Here is a 17,950-nt window from a genome sequence, read left to right on the forward strand (position 1 = left end):
TGAAATGTAACTGATCTTTAATTTCTTGCCTGTGTCCCAGCTCCACAGAGCCACTAGCACATGCAGCCTGTTGGTGAATGAAGAAACAGGAGAGTGAATATGTAGTGCTGCTGGGATGACAGGCATCAGCATATCATTTCAGTGTGGCTGGTTGGTTGCTGCCAGAACAGCAATTACTGGTACTTATCAAATGAAGAAAAATAATCAGTTACTCAAAAATTGTTCTAACTTGATGCAATTAAAGTAATGCTGCACTTATTTGAAATGTCTTCAGGATAACGGACAAGCTTCTAGTTAGTGCAGAACGTATAACATTTTGGAAAAAAAGCTTAGGATTGTTTAGTCGGAATGGCTTGCAGCTCATAAATAATTCTGAAAAATCATTTCTTGTGGTGGCAGGAAGGCTATTGATACATTCATGCTGTAGGCAAGGTGCAGATTAAAAGGATTTGGAGTTATCCAAATCCAGATGTACAGTCAGAAAGGCATAAATAGAATTAGACACACTACATATCTTTTAAAGCACACAACCCTTTTTATTTTTTGCTAAAAATGCAAATCACAAGAAGATTTTAAAAAGCAGGCAGCTTGTCTGTTTTTGTAAATCATCTGCAATATTTAATGTTCCGATTTCTTGGTTTATTTTACATATGTAGTTAAAAAAACCCTTCTGCAAAATACGTTTGCAGTTAGCTCCACTACTTACTGTTGTTGCTGCTCTCATTCATATTGTCTAAATGATCAACATTTCTTTCTCGTTTAGCAGTGTTGTAAATGTAAGCTGAGGAAGTTGCCAGCTGGCTTGACCTAGCATAGGTTCGAGCTTAGGCTAAAGGTCACAAAAGTTCTTTATGTGAAGCATGTGTGTAAGTGGGAAAGCAATCCTTTCCTGCAAAAAGGTGGGGGGTGTTTGCAAGCACTTCCAGCATCTCCCAGGCCTAAGGATTGGAACACGGACTGAAAAGGAAGAACAACCCAGATTCCTGAACTCAGCCATATGGTGCCTGCTGCTGTCAGGAAAAGACAGACAGTTATAGTCCAATTAATTGCTCTGTATCTTTTAAGCACTGGCTAGTTATGATGTAATCCTAAAAAGGCTGCAATACTATTGTGTTCTTTTTAACAAGGCTGTGTATTATCTTTTGCTGTATTTTGTCTAAGTAGAAAAAATTTTGTTCTTGAGATACAGTTGCTTTTGTCTTCACTGAGAACAATGAAAACTTGGTCTGTTATTGACTAATAGCTGATTTCTTGTTTGGAAGTATCAAAATCTAGATGAACAGCTTTCACAGTTCCCTTAAAACAAGTGACAAACCCTATCCAATGCGCACGTGGGTGTTTATGTCACTCTTAGTCCTGTATGAGTTAGGGTTGTAGGATATCCTTAGAGAGTACCGAGTGGAGGAACTCAAGACCTCGAATATATTATAGGTATCTTTTAGTTAACTGAGGATTTAAATCTTAGCAAAAGAGGTTGACATGGATTAATCTCAATTAACATGTGCTCCCGCGTTTCAAACTGGTGAACAGTCATAAAAGAGTCCAAGGTCTGACTTCATTGCTGCATTTCAGTCCTTGGTTGTAGAGGAAATCTTGATGTGGACTCTGTACTAATGAGGAAGTGGTGGTGGGCTTCAGAGGTGTATGTGTCCCGATTCTCTTGGCCTTCAGAGTAGTAAGCTGTTTTATTAGCAGTGAGACGTGATGGTAAATGTATGGAAATGGTTATTTTTTTGGGAAGCAATATAGCTGTCACAGGAAGAGTTGTTGGAATGAGTTGAGTTTTAGTATGAGCATGTGAAAATAAAGAACAATACTTTCTGGAGAAACTCTTCCAATGATAAATGTGCTATGAAGCCTTTAAAAAAAAAAAAAAAAAAACAAAACTGACAAAAAACCCCAAACAAACAAACAAACAAAACCCCAACAAATCCAGTCGACTTCTGAGTGATCAAGAGGAACATACAGCATGTTACCATCTTCTGTATTTGTGGTTTGAAAACAGCTGAACACAATCCTAACCTTCCCAACAAAGGGGCTTGAGCACCATTCAGGAGCCATTTTGCAAGTGCTAATATCAGCTAATAGCAGCAGAAGCAAACTTGCATGAACCGCATCAATAGCGAGTTGGCATTTCTGATTAAGCTATTTTTTTTAATCCTCTTCCAAATGCACCATTATTTAATATTTCTGTTATGGTGGTGCCACAAAGACTTAGTTAAGGTAGTATTCTTGTTGCAACTTCATACTACACGGAGATCACAAGTTGCACAGTAGCTCAGCTGTGCCGCATAGTTCTCTGCTGCATGTCGGAAGAGATGCATAAAGCTGTCTCAAAGCCTTTTCTTTTTTCTGTGTTGAGATGCTAACTGAGCTGGTTCTGCGTCTCCTGCTGTTACTGAGTAGCTCCATCTACCCCCTTTTCTCTTTACTCCCTATAAGGCACAGCTAATGAAATACCATATATCCCCTCCTCTTTTTTTTTTTTTTCTTTTTTTTCTTTTCCCCATCCTCCTCCTTCCATTTCTGGGGATAATTCTTACCTTCAGACTTTGCTAAGATATTCACATGGAAAGGCAAAATATCTTATGTTTCTGTTATTCACTTTGTTACTGAAATACTAGAAGTTGCTATGATTAGAGTCATCAATATTTCCATTATAAATCTTTTTCATAAACTTCTGAAACTGAGCTCAGCTAGTGTAAAACAAACAAAATCTTAAGTGGGGGAAAAACATTTCATGAGCATACTCTTCCCTAATTATGAAATAGGATAGGCTTGTCCAGGATTTGGTTATGCAATTGGGTGGGAAACTTGCTGCAGTTAGGTACTGTAAAATTCTTAAACATTGTAGTTTCTAAGGGTTTTATTTTCATTTATTTTGAAAATGCAACCTTAAAGAAAAATGGATTATTTATTGGTTGTGTTGAGAAAGCCTTTTGGAATCCTATTCTTGAAAGCAGATAAAGTGAAAATCATTAAAGGGAATCCAGCTGTGACAGCTTAATAGGTTAAACTGATTCACTTTCACTTGATTAATTGTCATGCTATCCCTTCAGAGGCATTTACAATATCAACTTAATTGCATGTACTTTCTATTTTCTTTTGTTTCAGACACTGTCAGTCTGCAAAATGATGATTCCAAGGATTTTCGTTTTCTGTAGGAAATGTGAAGATCGTGAGCTGAAGTAAAACGTTGGCAGAAATTTCTTAAGAATTTTGCCTTTTCTTTTTCTCTTCGAAGGATTATGTTTACAAGAAATTGATACCATCAAGCGACACTTTTTCAAAATAAAGTAATTTAAAAAAACTAAGAATATAGCTGTATTTATGCTTAAAGAAAACTGGATTAACAATGAGGCCAAAGACTTTTCCTGCTACTACATATTCTGGAAACAGCAGACAAAGGTTACAGGAGATTCGAGAAGGTTTAAAGCAACCATCCAAATCTTCAGGTCAGGGGCTACCTATTGGACCAGGCAGTGAAACTTCTCTGGACCCTAAGATTTTAATAGGGAAGGATGCTGCAAGGCAGCAGCAGATGAGACAAACGCCTAAGTTTGGACCGTATCAGAAAGCTCTGCGAGAAATTAGATATTCTTTGCTGCCTTTTGCTAATGAGTCGAGCACTACAGCAGCTGTTGAAGTAAATAGGCAGATGCTCCAGGAACTGGTGAATGCGGGTTGCGATCAGGTACGTATGAGTTTGGAGGGGGGTTGTCACTGCCTTCAAAAGACGTTTATACTCGAGACTGAAGAAAAGATTTTGATGGAAGTTACCAAGTTTGCCAATTGACAAAAGGCATGGATTCTTCTGGCAGTCGTGTTGCTGTATGACTGGCAGAGTAGATGGAATTGCTGTTGAGGGATGTGCCTAGTATGCGGTTAATTCATGTTAAAGAAGGTCATGGTAACCTCTGGGATTCTATTAGGATTTCTCCAGTTGATGTAGAGGGCTGAACAGGGTAGCTTGTGGGGTGGTTTTTTCCTTCTTTTTTTTTTTCCTCCTTTTTTTTTTCTTTTTCCTTTTTTCCCTCAATAGCAGAACAAGCCTAATAGCGTGAAATTTTGTCTAGCACATCTAACCTCAGTTCACTGTCAGAAGCAAGTAGAAGAAATGACAGAGACAGTATATGGTCTTTGAAGAAGCTCACTTGCTGTTTGCCAGAAGCAGGTAGAACGGGCTGGATGTTCAGCAAGCAGTGGTGGTTGGGTGCACACATTTTCTTCTTCCCCTTCTCTGCTTCTGTCAAGAGGTGGTAGCCCTGTCTCAGATAAGGGACGTGGCACAGAGATGCTTGCTTTTATCATTCAAAGATTGACACTAGAACGTATTCTTAATTCAAAGGGTATTCACCTGGTGAAAACATGGTCTTTCTGTGTTGAGCTGCATTTGTCTTGCATGTGCTTCCAGTGTTGGTATTGACTTCCACCTCTCTCCAGGAATAGTTCAAAATTTTGCTTTTTAGAGATGAAGTGCTGTTTGGGGTTCAGATTCTGACTGTTGTAGAAGGAACTTTTTTCCTGTGTGATTGAATGGCAGTTGTTGACAAGTCAAAACATTTCTATTTATAGTTTTTGATATAAATTGGAGCGATTTAAAACCAAAGTGCTTTCAGTGGCATTACCTTGATTTCAAAACTTAACCTCCAGTCACTCATGGCAGAGTGTGAGTCTCTTGACCCTCCTAGACCATATTCAGAATCTGTATAACAACACTAATTAGCATCAGGCATTATTATAAACAGTCTGCATTTCTTTGGAACTATATAGACATTAATTAGTGGTGGTTCTATTCCAAAGAGTTTATGCTGTGTGAGATGATCAGAGCTGGAGTAGATTGTGGATCCAATGAGAAGTGCTGAAGTACAACTAAACACTTCCTAGTCTGGTGAACCAAGATGCTGTACTGAATTACTTAACTGGAAGAACCAAGAATTTTCTCTGATCTTAAGCATGCCATGAAAACACAGTGTTTTTTAGAACTCTACCCTCTAAATTTCCCTAGCTGTTTAGGATGAGAACACTCCCTGTGCGTTTGAGCCAAGGTTAAATGAGCACAGCTGGATTCTGGATTGGAAATGCGCATTTGGTAGGTTACACAGACAAATCGTTCACACGCAGAACAGGCTTGTTGGACTGAAATCTTGGAGAGTACTTTGAGCACACTACAGCACACACATGTTAAGCCAATGTATAGAACAGAAATACCTGAGCACCTGTTAAAATGTCTTGGTATTAAAGGCAGTGTAATGCACTATATATGTAAAGTTTTTAATATTTTTAACTATTTTGACTTCAATGTTCATACAATGGTGTTGCTTCTTATAGAGCACTGAGAGTGACCCCAGTGCTGACTCTCGTGGAGATTTTTGCTACCTCCTTAAATTTGGCTGCACATTTTTGGTTGGTGGTTTTTTTTTTTTTTTCCTTCACTGTCCATGATCCTTCCATCCTCACATTTAGTTTTTCTCCCTAGCTGTGACTTGTTGCCTGGAGACAACATTATTGGGCCTATCCCTTTGGTGTGTTTGGCGTTCAAACCTAAGCATAAGCAGAATCACATTTGGCTAGAGTCCAGATAGGGGTTCCAAAACTGAAGTCTTGTGGCTGAAAATGCTGGGTTTCCTAATGTGCGTCCAGGCCGTACGAAGGTTGGCTGTCTTGGAGGGTTGTGAATGAATGGAGCTTCTTTCCATGGTGTGAATGGTATCTGGCTCTGGGGATGGCATGGTGTAGGGTAACAGACTTGATTACTACCTCTAGATTCTTCCTTTCCTCCTGGTGCCTGAGCTGTTTTGAATCAAATGCTGAACTGTTTCAGAGCATGGTGTGTAGTAAATCAACTATCCGAAGATGTCCTGTCCCTGCTTGTGAATCAAAGCCTTTAAATGCCTACTCCATGGGCATCTTCTGTAGTGCTGTAGGCAGCTAGCAGATCTCTGATTCAACAGAGAAGTGAAGTCAGCTTCAGTTTCTTTGGGGACGGTTTTATTTACCTCTGAACCAAATGTTAGTGTGAGGTTGGTAAATGGGTATTGAAGCCCATCCCCTGCCCCCAAATGCCAGGAGCAAATGTTTAGAGGTTAAGGATTTCAGTCCATGAATAGTTAATGGTCTACTTTAGCAGCAAGCCTGCAGAGTACAAGATCTTACATCTCCTGATCCTGCTTCATGGGACACTAATCAGCTCTTCAACAGCTGCAAGTGTCCTGTAGTTGGCAATTTGTCATAACAAGCTCTAATCATGGGCTTTCTAGGAAGTTGTGAAGAATGAATAGATGGCTGTAACACTATTCAGTTTGATCTTGTGTGAATGCCATTTTCAAGTCGGATTTGGGATGATGCTTTTTGGTCTTCTAGATGGAACACTGGAAAGTAGTCTTAACCTTGTGGGTAATCTGTTCTGGTGGACACCATACAAGGATTGGAATTTTTCTTCAGTCTGTTAGGCCACAATAAGGATTTTTGGAAGGATGGCGGGGAGCAGTGACAATTCAGGAGGAAGTAGTATAAATTTTAGGGGCTGGGGAAAGGATACTCATGTTTATATTAGCTTCATTCATCTAGCATATCTGTAGCATGATAAGACTTCTAACGACAACCATTTTACATACTATAAGAGATGTTGCCTATTAGGTAACATAAAGGTAGGGTTTGTAGCTCCCTGTTCTGCCTAAGTGACTCTTAAGGTTTAAGATTAAATTGAAATTGGTTTAATTAAATAAAAAGGAAACATCATAACATTTTATTATTTCATTCTTGCTCTATGAAAGACCCAAACAAACAGGAATTGTTTATAAGGTCGTTGTGTAATTCATGTAGTAAATACAAAATTCTTGTCTTTCAGGTACAGTCACCATAGGTGTTACGTGTAAAACTTTTTTAATTTATTAAGAAGTTGCCAGTGTCCTTTTAAATGATCCACGTTCTTTCACAAAGATTTCTTTTCGGCCATTGTGTAGCTTATGATTTTGTAGTGAAATCAGCCCCCCAAAACTTAATAGGGACTTTGCTGATGACCTGAAAGAAGCCAGGACTACACACTTCCTTTTTTTTTAAGAGATACAAAACAAAAACAAAATTACACACATAATTAGTCATAGTTCTTCTCAAACAAATGGAGTAACTTGTCTGTTGTTTGCTTAAGTCATCTTTTCAACAGTAATTATTTAGCAGGTTTCAATCAAAAATAATTAGTGCAGCATAAATTGTTTTGAAACTTGTAGAACATGACTGCAAGAGGCCGGATCTTTCTTGTTGCAAAAGCTTGAAGCCAAAAGCACTCCTAATATGCTGTTCTTTAGTACATACAACTCATTGGACTTGGAACTGTAACTTGCAGTCCCTGCAGAGGGACAAGAGTGTGGAGAGTCTGTCCTGCGGGCTGGCGAACCGCTGGAATCACCTGGGGCAACTGGATGGCGTTTGGGGTGTGGTGGTAAATGCAGCTGCTGTTGTGGATTGAATTTTTCTAATGAATAGATGCAATTGAGCATATGATCAGTGACATTCCAGCAACCTGAATGGGCTGTACTGTACTTACTGTACTTCCTTAGAGCATAAACAGCCACTGACATTGTAATTTAGAGTGGGCTGCAGCAGTTCTAGACGAACTGTGGAATGTTACACACTTGTCACTTTTTTTCCCCCCGCAAGCAAACTTCTTTTCTTTGATCAAGGGTGCCTTTTCTGGGTGAAGATTTCTAGACATGGTTTGTTTGGGCAGCTATTTTTAAGAAAAAAAAATTAGGTTTTTTTACAAGCTGTGTACCTACAGTAAAATGCATCATGTACTATACACTGAATAACTATGTGACTATGTGAAGTGGGGAAGTTCTTATGCTTCGTTTTTTCCAGAGGCTTTTATAAGTATCTCTCTAATAAAACATGCACACCCCACCTGTGCCAGTATCAGAACATTCCGAAGGGGAAGATCTGTCCTTTGGACACTAATTATAGTGTCTTTCAAGAAACTGAAATGGTGTTTGTGGGTACTGTAATGTGTCTAAGAATAACAAGCTGACCATCTTGTTATCTGTGTTACACTGAATTAGTGGAATTCACTTCGTAGAAGTGGGGTGGTTTGGGGGGTTTGTTTCATTTTGTTTTATTTTGTTTTTTTCATTTCTCCCTCTTGCATTCCAGGATTCTTTTGGTTTTTTCGTCATGGATGACATCCTTTTTATTTAACCCATTTGGCAAAGATTTTACTCTGTTTTGAGAACTACCAGTTGATTTTGGGAAAGCTTGAGAATGGGGAATACAGTATCTATCTTGATTTGAACAAATATTTGCACTTACTTTAAGTGAGGGAAATTCTGCTACGCCAAGTAGAGCTTGGGCACAAAGTCCTTTTTATGTTTCGGAATTAGTATTTTGGTTTTTTTGTTTTCTGTATAGAGTTTTAAGTCATGCTTGTTCACAGTATGGCCCTATCGTTGGAGTGATGAGAGGAAGCAGATACAATGCAAAGTTTTGTTTTGGTAACCAACAATGCGTGGCTGGAGTTTTGGTTGTAGGAAAATACCTGTTGTGATGTATTTGTTAAGAGGACAAGTATAAAAAGGCAGATTGCCTTCAAGGTGAAGGGCAGCAAATTTTGTAACAGCCTTGAGCAAATGGGGGAAATAATTTCATAACATTGGCCTGTCCCATAACAAAATTTTGTCTTTTGGGTAAGTTTTACCTCCGTGAAGAGTTCTGCCTGCCCAGCTATGTACCAAAACTTCAGAGACTAACATCTTGGTTATCATCTGTGTGGTTTGGGTCCAGATTGTTTTGTTAATTAAAGATGGCTGAAGAATGAGCTGTTACAAGATTGCCTAGGTTATTCTGTCGGACACATGTCAAAGGTGGCAGGAGTCATTACAAGCTATGTTGCAGGCCAGGAGGAAATAAGCATTCTTGGGTTACAAGGAGAAAGAAGGCGCTTTCAAATGAGGGCACTCACTACTGAAAGCAGGAGAAGGATTTTATTTTAGCAACTGAAGTAGATTAGATAATTCAGGCCAACAGTCTCTTGTGTGTTCGTTTGCCTCCCTCATTTGAAGGTAAGTTGTGGGACAGTAAGTTATTCGCGCTCTCTTCTATTTGCTAGCTGTGGTGAGAGCTTGTTCCGTGACCTTTTCCTATACTTTTTTTCCTCTAACCTCCCTTTCTGGTTTCAACCTTTTTCTCATTTGTGAGAAGTTTCCAGTATCATCCAGTGTTCTTCCATCAAGGCATGTAAGGCAATGTTTTTTCCCACCAACACACCTGATGTTAGCCCCTTAAGTAATTTTGGTTTTTAGCTACTTCAGAGAGTGAATCATAGCTTTCCAGGGGCTGAAAGCAAGAGGCAAGGACTGCTCCTGAGCCGATACCTGCCAAGAGATATCCTGTTTCTCTTGTCTCCAGTCTTCCTATGTTGCCGTCACTTCTTGATGATGCTGTCTTAGTGAATACACTTATATCCTCTGTGTCATGATGCAGGTCCTGCAGTATATTTGGGAAGGTGCTCTTGGATTTGTTCTCTGTGGGTGGGGCTTAGAGTATCCTCTGGTCCTGCAGAAGAAAGAAAAGGTTTGTATTTTCCTTTGTATTTTTCACGGTGGTAGAAATAGTCCTTGGCAGTAGCAAGTGATTGCATGTGCTCCTTCACATGACAAGATGTGTCTTCTTGGCAGCTGGGCAGTAACATGACACTGAACAAGACTGCAGTATGTTTTACACGCTGCCCTGTATTCTTGTTAGTCTCCTTTCTTCTTTGGCAAACTATAGAATAAATTGCATCTTGGTAGTAGAATTATGTTTGAAATGACAGAACAGGAATCAGGTCCTAGACTTCAATTGCAGATAAGTGTGAATCTTGAGTTATGTTAAACTAATGCTTCCCTATTCCTCGTGTCAGATAATCATTCTAGAAGCTTGGGAGTTAATATAAAAGTCTAAAATTATATATTGCTGGAACAGGGTGCAGGATTAACTTGCATTGGATACTTAAATCGTATTTATTAAAATTCAGTTGCCAGGAGAAGGTTGAGCTATGGATTATTTTATTTTTTTCTAATGAAAAAGGAAATGGCTTCATCACAGTCACTAAAAATTCTGCATAAGCATTAACTTCAGTTTCTGAATAAAAAAGCCCTTGTGACCAAAAGTGAAGATTGCCATTATTATAACAGGAAGTTGATATCACAATAGTAGTAGGGTGTAACTGTTCCTTTTGCATTTTTTTGTTGTTCTCAGCCTAAATCTCTGCTGTTCTTTTCAGCTTATATTTGAGAGGAACCAATGTGATTTTATGCTGAGACTGAAAAATAGCATTTCTGCATGGAAGGGGAGGGTGTGGGGTGGGTTTTTGGTTGTGTCTTGTTGGGTTTTTTTCTTTCTCAAATGGAATAACACTTTTAAGCTTAGATTTCAGTAGAAGGACTGGATGCAAGGCTTTTGCTTGCTACAGTCTTTAGAGAGAACCCAAGATGTGCATTTAGAACTTGTTTAATTTGGCCTGGAAATGCTTTTCTGATAATTGCTAAACGAAATAAAAGCTTGTTTTAAAGCTGCTAATTGAATATCAGTAGAATGCAAACAAAAGTCCATGACTAATTCTCATGTCATATACACGTATGTGCCATACTTGTGTGGAGTGATTGTTGTTTATTTTTTTTAATCCTTTTTTTTTCCTAAAGTATGGCAGAATATAAATAGAGTAAGTTACAATGGCTTTCGTTCTTCCTCACTTTTTTTCTTGCTGTACACACAGGAAAAAAATATTTTGCAGACATTTTGAAATTAGTTGATCAGCAGAACTGAAACTAAGTTCACAGGAAGAAAAAAGAATGGGTAATTTCACCTGTAGCCTGTGTAGAAATACTAATACTGTCACCAGGTACATGAGTTTATAGTAATTTAAATTACGAGAGTGTAGCCAGGCATTGAATTGCATAATATAATCTGATAAACTGAAAGGAACTAAACTGCTTTTTCTTCCATTTTTTTTGTAAAACATCATTGCCAGATACTGTCACATTTGCCCAAGGGCAGAATGAAGTTACTGTGACTGCATTTTCTGAAAGCATGGCAGTATTACAACTGTGTGTCTGTTTTCTGGAAGTAAGCAAGATGCTGACTGAATTCTTACCAGACCACTGTTAGAAGGAGAAACAGTGACCAGCATGGTTGTGCCTAGGAGATAGGGACTGAGGATCACACCGCTGTTGCTCTGAAGGTGAATGGTCATGTGCTACAAAACACAGCACAAGTGCTTTTTGGTTGTGAGGTTGATCATGTCACTGTTGAGCAGACAGTTGAGCTTTTGTTGAGCTTTTTGGTGCTCCCTTGGGCACAGCATTCAAATCCTGCTCAACAGCTGCTTGTGGTGGTGGTGACTCCTATAGAATGTCCTACAGAATGCGTTGTCTCTGTTATCCCCCCAACCTGCCATAAACCAGGCTCCAGTATGTATAGTAATTGTTATGTAGGTACTGGCTTCTCTGTGACCTGCAAATGCATGTATGCGTATGACTATCTAAATAGTCAAGGAGAGACATGAAAGAGACCATCAAGCTGAGTTTTCCTGGTGGTGGCAGCTGCTGTTTTTCTCATTTAGTGGGACTGTTCATTAATTCCCCGCCATTGCCGTTTGGTTTTTGTTGGTTTGTTTTTGGGGTTTTGTTTTGTTGTTGTGTTTTTTTTTTTTTTTTTAATTTATCTTAATGAACAGCAGAGCAGGCCCGGATTTTCCTGTATTTGACTTAAGAATGAATTCCGGCTAGATTGCAAGCTGCCTCACTATGGTTATAGCTACTCTAGAGTAGATATTTGACAATCAAGTAATGCTGGAACTAATGCAGTTTGCACTAGTAAAATCAAGGAGGGACAGACACTGTTTGCTTAAAGCTACAGATGTTTGTGTTAATTTGTGCCTTATATGTCATGTGTACAGCATGTCAACATGTGAAATACATTCAACTTTTTTCACTCTTTCTGGTTATGTTCATAGCCTAATTTGAGTGTACCTTAGATCTGGTAGTTTTATGGTGCTTAGAGCGGAAAATGCTAGTCCTTATTTCTAGGTTTTCATCGTTCCCTGGCTTTTTGGAATAAAATAAAATAAAATTTTAAAATGCCTCTGATTACCAAAATAGAGGATGGAGTTGCTGTGGCATTGTGGTCTTTGGTGTTACCCTGCCATAGCAGCTGCAGGCTCACATTGTCCATACTTGAGAGGTATCCTAATTTCCCATCTTCAGAATATGCTTAAATAAAAGTGTGGTGAAAGTCAGTTGGTCAAACTCTTGTTTTGCCTGCTCTACACATCTGCTGCTGGTCACCCAAAATACTGTTGCTGCTGGAATATTTCTGACTTCTGTTACTTGGAAGCTGATGTGTCTTTTCTGATACCACAAGGGTTCTGCTGAGGTGGTTCTGTCAGCTCTGATATTGATGGGGCCACCCAGCTACAGCTGCAGCACAGCAAAACTGGTTTTGTTCTAGGGGTCTTGTTCTGCCATCTGGACTGTCACTGACACCCAAAAGATGCATATACGCATGTGTATTGTGATGACTGCAGTGTTTGCATGGTACCAGCTGTTTGTGAAGAACTTAATCCATAGGGGCTGGTCCTGCACTGAAGATTTCTTTTTCAGTCTAAGTAAGTAAGATTCTAATGTTTGAGGCTGTGTTCTGCTTCCCCGCAGTGTAAGAGATTAATTTCTCCTGATGAGAAACTTGTGCTCTTCATTTTAACTGAATCCAAGCAATTAAAAATATTTCCCCAGGGAAGCAAAGGATGAAGAGAACAGGAGAGGGTATGAAAATACTTTAAAAAAAAAAAATTATTTCTAGGTCAGTTAATTTTCAGAATGCTGAAACCAAAGAACGCTGTGTACCTGTAACTTTATGAATCAGGTAATGGCTGTGGCAGGGACAGCCTATGAAAATAACTATGTTCTGTGCTGCTTAGTCTTTAATTGTTATCAGTTTATGTGTGCGTATGTGAAACTCTGACTGTGACACATATTGTTTTCTACATATTTAGAGAAATATAAAGGCAGTGTAAGTATGTTGAAATTTAGATGTAGATTGCTTGAATGACCAAGCATTTTTCAGCTGTTCTTTATATCCTTCATTAGTCTAATGCTTGGTTTGTAAATTACTCGTTTCATCTGAAGCACACAAAGATGCAGTGTATTGCTCCTCACGTGCATAAAATGCTAGAAAGAAGACTGCTGATACTAGATGATAATATAGTTCAGTTCCTGCCCTTCAAAGAGATCAACTTCAGTAGGACAACCGGCAGTGTAAAGTTACTCCTGCGTAAGTCTTTATATGGTTAGGTTTGGATTTTATCCACCATTTATGAATCCATTGGGTGTGGGTTATTTCAAAACAGAAGAAAATGTCAGCACAGACTCAGACCATTGTTGCTGCTTGCAGCTTCCTTCTCTCCCTGTTCATTTTGTTCTTCCACTGTATCAACTCTTAAATATCCTCAAGGCTGTTCAAGTACCTTTCTTTACCTGTTGTGCTCTTGCATTGTTTTTTCTGCTCCATTGATTTGAATGACTAATATTCAATACCACCTACATGCTTTTCTCCATGTTCCTCTGAATACTCCAAATGAATTAATTTTTTTTTACTAATTGCAAACTATTAAGAGAGAACTCATAGACTTCAACCTTATTTTTTAGATTTGATGTGACATCCTAAAGAATTATAGATGCAACTGTAATGTGACTTTGACAGCACATCTTATGTATTTTCATTTCTGCATCTTTTCTTCCATTCAATGTCGGACTCCATAGTCTCTGCATAAACTAGCCACCTGTCCTGTTCATGCTTTTCTTCCAGCTTTGTTGCAGTCAACTGTGTTCATGGCACCTTCCTGACAGATGTCAGCCTGATAAAGATGTATAAAATCTAATTTAATCAATGTAACTGGAACTTTGGAAATACTAATATGTGCAGGGTAGCCTGGTTTGCAAAAAAAATTCTGTGGCTGTCCCAATTGAAAATATTAAAAAGTTGTGGCCACATGACAGACATACTTGAATCAGGACAAATCCATTCCATATTTGGCTGGTTTTTTCCTGGCTCCAAACAAGTGCTGAATAATTTTCTCTAGAGAGTCCACCTTGCTGGAGCATGTTTTTTCAGATTGTCCAGTGCAGTTTCTTGATTGTGCTTTTAGATGATCCCCCGATTGCCTGTATAATGTGTGCTGCCCAGGCATGGTAGTGACCAGCTGGCTGTGTGCTGGAGCAGGCTGGAATTCCTCTTTTTCTTCCAAGTGCTCCAGCAGTTGCTACGCTGGAAGCTCACTTCTGTCTCCTTTCTGTGATCATTTCTTGCACCTTGGTCATCTCTCCCATTCTGAAAATCTTTGTATTATGTTCTCTAATGCAAGCACTAAGTTCATTGAATGCTTTCTTGAAGGTGTTTTACGAAGAACATGTGAAACGTGGTGTTGCAGTCATGCAAATGGTGGAGAGAAGGTGTTGGTGTGGTGCTTAACAGGGCAAATTGAAGACCTAGAGCCTAGGAATTTACAAGCGGGCAAAAGTCATCAGTCTCTGCCAGGGCACGTGGCGAGCCAGCTCCCCATACTACAAAAGCAGGACCTCACTGGGAAGTGCCAGCAAATTCAAAGTCAAGCCACAAGAATTTTCATTTGCGTTGGTGTGCCTCCCCCCACCCTGTTTACTGAGGGTGAACCTTCTCTGTTTACTCTGTTTACTGAGAAGGGAACCTTCAGGGGTTTTAGCCACATGAAAGTAACCTAGAAAAAGTATTTTTCAGTACTACTTTGGTGCTGTAAAACCTTCTGTAACAAATCAGTTCCACTTCTCCAGGAACTTCCCTGTGGTTCGTAAGTGTTAGAAACTGCTGGAGGTTGAGAACTTGCTGTTGCAGGCCCTGCTCTGCACTTACGCAGAACTGGGTGCTCAGATTTACTGCCAAGAAGAACCTATTGCCTCCTGAGCCTGGAACACCTCTGAGGTGAGGGAGAGTCTGAGCTGCAGCACAGTCTGTGGCGGAGCTCCTGTGTTAGAGGCAGAGCTGCCTTTTCCCAGATTCCTGGGAAGGTCAGAACGTCCTGCTGTGTGTTCAGCATCTCCAGGAACGCTATTTTGGGCAAACAGCAGTGCTACATGTTTAACAGGATTCCTTGTTTTTTTGCAAAGAGCCATTTTCTTCCCCTTGCCTCATGGAGGAGGATTTGTGCTCCCAAGGTCATCGCAGTCTACTGGAGTTTGAACTTAGTCATCACCGTGCCCTACATGGACCAAACAACAGCAGCCGTAGCATTAGCAGAACATCTAGAGGAGGCCAGTTATCTGTCAGCTGCACATAAAACCTCTTTCTCTTCCTCTCTCCCATTACCTTGCAATAGGACCATTCCCCAGCACTAGACAAAACCCTGAGTGAAACTTCCAGGACACCATCAACCCTCCTTGCACACAAAGTTTTGAATCTATGAATCTGGGGGAAAACCCTACCACTAGACCGCAGATTTGGTTTGTTTTGCCACTTTCACATCGTAGTTTTGTAGTTTCCCAGTCTGGGAATTGGGGATAGAGGAGGTATTACTGCTGATTACTCTGACAGGAAAGTGATAACTGACAATCATGAGGGCAGAGGGGAAGCATAACAAGGATGAAGCCCCTGCTAAAAAGCAGGAACTGGATGTGTGAGCAAAGAGGATGATGTTTGGGGTTTACTTGGGGAGAAGGGCAATCAGGTAGCAGAGCTGGTCGTGCTGAGTTCAGCCATTAGTAGCAAACTGGTTGTTTTAACTGGAGGAACATTAGTGCTAACAAAGTATCTGCCTTGAAAATTGGATGTTGTTTTTCAAGATTCCTCATCATGCACACTGAAGTGCTGTTTTGGTCTCTCAACCCCCAAGCCCTCTGCAGGACTGAAGCCAGCTTGTGTTCAGTGAGGGCTCATGCTCAGGCGTTAGGAAAGTCCTTTTCTTCAGCTCTGCAGTGTGGAAGAAGTAGCCTGAGCCAGAGCAGCCCCCTGTACACCAGGGAAAGCAGTGTGGGATTCCCAGCAGTGCCCCTCAACAGTGAGTGCCTGCTGATTGCTCCAGCTGGCAGGCACTGCAGAGGAGGAGAGGCATCTTCCCCACCTTCCCAGCCTGTTGAATTTAAAAGCTTTAGGTTGTTTTGCTTTCTTCCTCCCCAATTCCCTCTTTTCTAGTGGTTTTTTGTGCACTTTCTCTATAAAGTCATGCTTAACCCCTCATCCTGCCCACATGCTCTGTTTACAAGACTTAATAGCTTTTTGTACTTGTAGGTAACACCCTCCTGTATTCTAAATGCCTGGCTTCTATGCTTGTTGCAATGGCTGTTCTTGCTTTTGGGAAAATAAAGGATTTGCTTTTCATGTAAAAATAGCCTTATTATTTCCATACGCGAGTAGCAATCGGGGCAGGCATATTTCCAGATCAGCCTGGAGATGGGGTTGGATAGTGAAACCCTCTGTTCCAAAAATGGGCTGGAACCAGCAACAGTTCTTGATGCGCTGAGCAAAGCTAACTGGCTTGGAGAGAAGTGGGATCCCTTTTTTGGGTGCACGTGCAACATGCTGGTATTCTTCTGCTGTGGACGGGAGCCAAGCATTGACATAATGAGCACTTTACTCTGTTAAGTACTTAGATTAGTTTTGCAGTTTTCTCATAATCATGTTCTTTTGGTAATTATAGGCATGGGTTTTGAATAAAAGATTACAAAGGAAAGTTTCTTAGGGCATAGTCTGTAACTACGAGTGCTTAAGAGTATCTGAGTAGAGGGATGTTTGCAGGAGCAGTTGGTATTCCACGAGATTGTGCTCTGCTGGGTACTGAGTAAATAAACAGTAAATGTGCAAATCCTGGGTAATGTTGCTCTATGCTTGTTTAGATAGTTCAGCTATCTAAACTTAGGATTTTATTCTCTATGGTAGCTGTCTTGTGAGTCTTCTGGCTCATTGCCATGTATTTCTAGATGTACATGAACATGATGTGGATCTTTTTCATCTTCGTATTTTGCTAGTTCATATTTTTACTTCCTTCGGGCATATTTTAGAGTTTTCTTTAAGGCTTAAAAACTAGTCAGCTTGAATTTTCCCTTTATCTTCACAAAAGTCACTACAGAAGTAAGAAAAAAGCACAGAAGGGGAATTACAGGCAGCATTAAAAATGTTCCTTCAGAGCAGAAAAGCAGATTTAACATGAATTAAAAACTCAGCTCTGTTTCAAAGTTGCAAAAGTCTTTTATTCACCAGAGAACTGTTAAAGTTAGTCATTTTTGGCATAGTATCGGTCAGGGAAGCGTGACAAAGTGCAGTGGAATGCACTGAGCTGCGATCCAGCTTGTAGTGGTATATGACTTTAGTGTATGGAGCTTTGCAGGAAGCGCTGGGGTGGGTGGGAAGGCCTTTTCATTTCATCAGCTACTGAGTAACAGTGTTCTCCTTCCTCAGACCCCACCTGCAACAACAGAGGGTCCCTTGGATGCTGGGGTCAGAAGTCAAAACGTGAAGAGCCTACACAGTCTGAGTTTCTGGTAGAACTTGGCTCTGTTCTCTGAGCACTGCTGTGCAGAATGCGGTGATATTAGAAGGTTGGGAAGAATAGTGTGTTTGGGATTGCAGGTCAACTGTGCATATCTTGACTGGGGCCATATCCCCAGCTCCAATGTGCTGGAAGATGAAGATTCTCAGGCTGAAATTCTGTCCTCATTGAAATCAGCAGTAAAATCCCTATTGATTTCATCAGCCCAGAGCTTACTGTTTATTTTGAGCAGTAGAAGAGTCCTCCTGTTCCACCAGTACATGCACATGCTAAGTCCATTTACTTAGACTTGGGTTTTGGCACAGATTTTGGCCTTAAATGGAAATCTGTTCGAATCCATTTAATATCGGTAGCTTGGATTTCAGATTACATGGATGGTTAAACCCAGCTATATGTGATAATTAA

General features: G+C 40.1%; 1 protein-coding gene across 2 annotated transcripts in view; it reads left to right on the plus strand.

Annotated features, from left to right (window-relative positions):
* LATS2 (large tumor suppressor kinase 2) overlaps positions 1 to 17,950 on the plus strand; it is a 49,544-nt gene that overhangs the window by 1,398 nt on the left and 30,196 nt on the right. Inside the window, exon 2 of one of the 2 annotated variants that reach the window (XM_074144908.1) lies at positions 3,115 to 3,694. In XM_074144908.1, the coding sequence (XP_074001009.1) occupies positions 3,356 to 3,694 (339 nt within the window). In that variant the 5' untranslated portion in view covers positions 3,115 to 3,355. Of the gene's footprint in view, positions 1 to 3,114; positions 3,695 to 17,950 lie in introns of those variants that run through there. The other variant, XM_074144916.1, reaches the window with a different exon arrangement.

This window comes from Numenius arquata, chromosome 1 (genome assembly GCF_964106895.1).
Source record: "Numenius arquata chromosome 1, bNumArq3.hap1.1, whole genome shotgun sequence".
NCBI lineage: Eukaryota > Metazoa > Chordata > Aves > Charadriiformes > Scolopacidae > Numenius > Numenius arquata.